The following is a 2678-nucleotide window of genomic DNA, read 5'->3' on the forward strand; positions in this document are numbered from 1 at the left end:
TAAAATATTAAGTTTTCCAACACTGAAAATGTTCCAACTAAAGCATCATGATCCTCTTCTACATAAAGGGGATTCTTGGAATGGTTGGTAGTGATTGAGGGCAATTCCAAAGCCCTCCAAATCTGATTTATATAATCTTACAGTTGATATGGACCTATGTTTAGCATGAGGTGACTTCTCATTGAAAAAAAGAGACAAACTATGAGACAAACAAATCAGACACAGGTGATGGAATTCCTCCTTCTGGGACTCTCTGATGACCCCCACACCAAGAAGCTGCTATTCATTTTATTCCTGGGCGTCTACCTGGTCACTGTGCTTGCAAATTTGCTTCTTATGTGCCTTGTTCAGGGTGACTCCCGGCTTCACACACCCATGTATTTTTTCCTCTGCAACTTATCTCTGGCTGACCTCTGTTTTTCTACCAACATCGTTCCTCAGGCCCTAGTCCACCTGCTATCCAAGAAGAAGTTCATTTCATTCACACGTTGTGCAGCTCAGCTTATACTCTTCCTCATTTTTGGATGTACACAGTGTGCCTTTCTGGCTGTGATGTCCTATGATCGGTATGTGGCCATCTGCAACCCCTTGCATTACCCTAGCATCATGACTTGGAAGGTGTGTGCCCAGCTGGCTGCAGGATCATGGACCAGCGGCATTCTGGTGTCTGTGGTGGATACCACTTTTACACTAAGGTTACCCTACCGAGGCAGCAATAGTATTGCTCATTTCTTTTGTGAGGCCCCTGCACTGTTGATCCTGGCATCCACAGACACCCGCACTTCAGAGACGGCCATTTTCCTCATGGGTGTCATGATTCTCCTCATACCTGTTTCCCTAATTCTGGTGTCCTATAGCCACATCATAGTAACTGTGATCAAGATGAAGTCAGCTGTGGGGAGGCTCAAGGCATTCTCCACCTGTGGCTCCCACCTCATGGTGGTCATCCTTTTTTATGGATCAGCAATTGTCACCTACATGACACCAAAGTCTTCCAAAGAACAGGAAAAACTGGTGTCTGTGTTCTATGCTGTGGTGACACCCATGCTTAATCCCCTCATCTATAGCCTGAGGAACAAGGATGTGAAGGGAGCTCTGAAGAAAGTAGCCACAAGGAATTTCCCATGCAGGCTTGAAATCTGCCACTGACTGTGAGAACCTCTTGGCTCCCTACTTATAAGACTTGCGAAGTAGTTGCCTTAGCAAGATTGGAATATTGTAAGATTCTTATCCTTGGGCCTTGTGGACCTACCCTCCTTCCTTCATCAAGCACTTTCTTTGTGAAAGAAGGACAGTAATTCACAGACCAATAGAAGGAGGGTCTGGTTTTTTCTTGTTGTTTTTTGGCATCTAAGAGTTAGGAAATCCTGCAAAATACATTCACACTTTATGAACACTGGTACCTCTAAAATCCATCTTTTTTTTTTTTTTTACCATGTTATATATTACTATTAATCTATCCCAGATCCTACTCCAATTCTTTTTTCTTTGGCATTTCTGAATCTCTTTGCATCATCACACAATCAATACATTAACAAGCATTACTTATTCACTTACTATGAGCTAGGTGCTAGATGTATGTGTGCCGGCACATGTGTCTGTATGTGTGTTTGAAGTGGATGTGAAGAGCCTGGGTACAATGAAGAGCATATATGAGTTCTGCTGTCCTTCTCACACTCTTATTAGGGACATGGATATTTTATATCTCAGATAAAGGTAAAGACAGGATTTTGGAAACTAACAAGAAATAGTGACATTGGAAGGCTAGCAAGAATGAGAAAGAAGCTGGTACCAACCCTGGGCCTGAAGGACAACCTGGACTTGGAGAGGGTTGCTGTATATAGAAAGCCATGAGACAGGGGTTGTGGACTTAGGTGTATGGAGGCGGGAAAGCCACAGGAATAAATATTTCAAGCTCATTCTCTACTTACCTTCTGCTATCCTGTTACTGTATTCCAAATAAAATCTAGGATAACCTCCCCATCTGAAAATTCTGTCTACAAAGTCCTTTTCCTGGTTAAGTAACATGTTTATAGGTTCTGGGGTTTAGTACATGGACATCTTGGGGGACCATTATTCTGCCTACCATAAAAGAACAAGTAAAGTACATGTGAAGGAATGATTAAAGTTTGGCTAAAATTGGAGATTATAAATGTATAATGGTGCCAATCTACTTAGGTATGTGATTGCTATCATCAAACAGAACCCCAGGATCTACATTTTCATTTGCAAATTCTTATAGTGATAATTCAGAATGTGCTGACTTTCTAGAGCCCCTGCTACATGAAAGGTGAAGGCTACACTGTGTGGGAGATTGAACTGGTCCTCGTACCTCCATGGGACACAGAGTTAGAGTTATTTATAGTTTGTGGAGAGGACATGCCTATGCAGTAAATGCTTTTTTATTGTTAATTATCAATAAATTCTTATGAATAATTTACACATATCTATGGTGTCCACACCCCAAGTTTGCTATTTTTCAAGAATCCACAGTTGGCCTATGTTCACTGGACAAAATCATAAAGATGGGCTGCTACGCTGGTTGAGTGCTAGGCAACTTTAAGAAAGACAGTTGATTTCATCTAACCCTAATATGATTACATAAAAATCTAGTTAACAACGAATCTTTGGGTTATTCACAGCAGTTTCCTAGAATTTTGTCCACTTAAATTGGGATG

At 41.3% G+C, this 2678-nt stretch overlaps 1 protein-coding gene across 1 annotated transcript; it reads left to right on the forward strand.

Moving 5' to 3' along the window:
• The first annotated feature begins 201 nt into the window (after positions 1-201).
• Positions 202-1149, forward strand: OR2D2 (olfactory receptor family 2 subfamily D member 2). Its single transcript, XM_036089257.2, has one exon. The coding sequence runs from the start codon at positions 202-204 to the stop codon at positions 1147-1149; it is 948 nt and encodes a 315-aa protein (XP_035945150.1).
• Positions 1150-2678: the final 1529 nt, after the last annotated feature.

Source organism: Halichoerus grypus, chromosome 11 (genome assembly GCF_964656455.1).
Source record: "Halichoerus grypus chromosome 11, mHalGry1.hap1.1, whole genome shotgun sequence".
NCBI classification, from domain to species: Eukaryota; Metazoa; Chordata; class Mammalia; order Carnivora; family Phocidae; genus Halichoerus; species Halichoerus grypus.

What these genes read in the sequence shown, in the direction of transcription:
- OR2D2 (XM_036089257.2), top strand. Translation starts at nt 202, where the DNA reads ATGAGACAAACAAATCAGACACAGGTGATGGAATTCCTCCTTCTGGGA.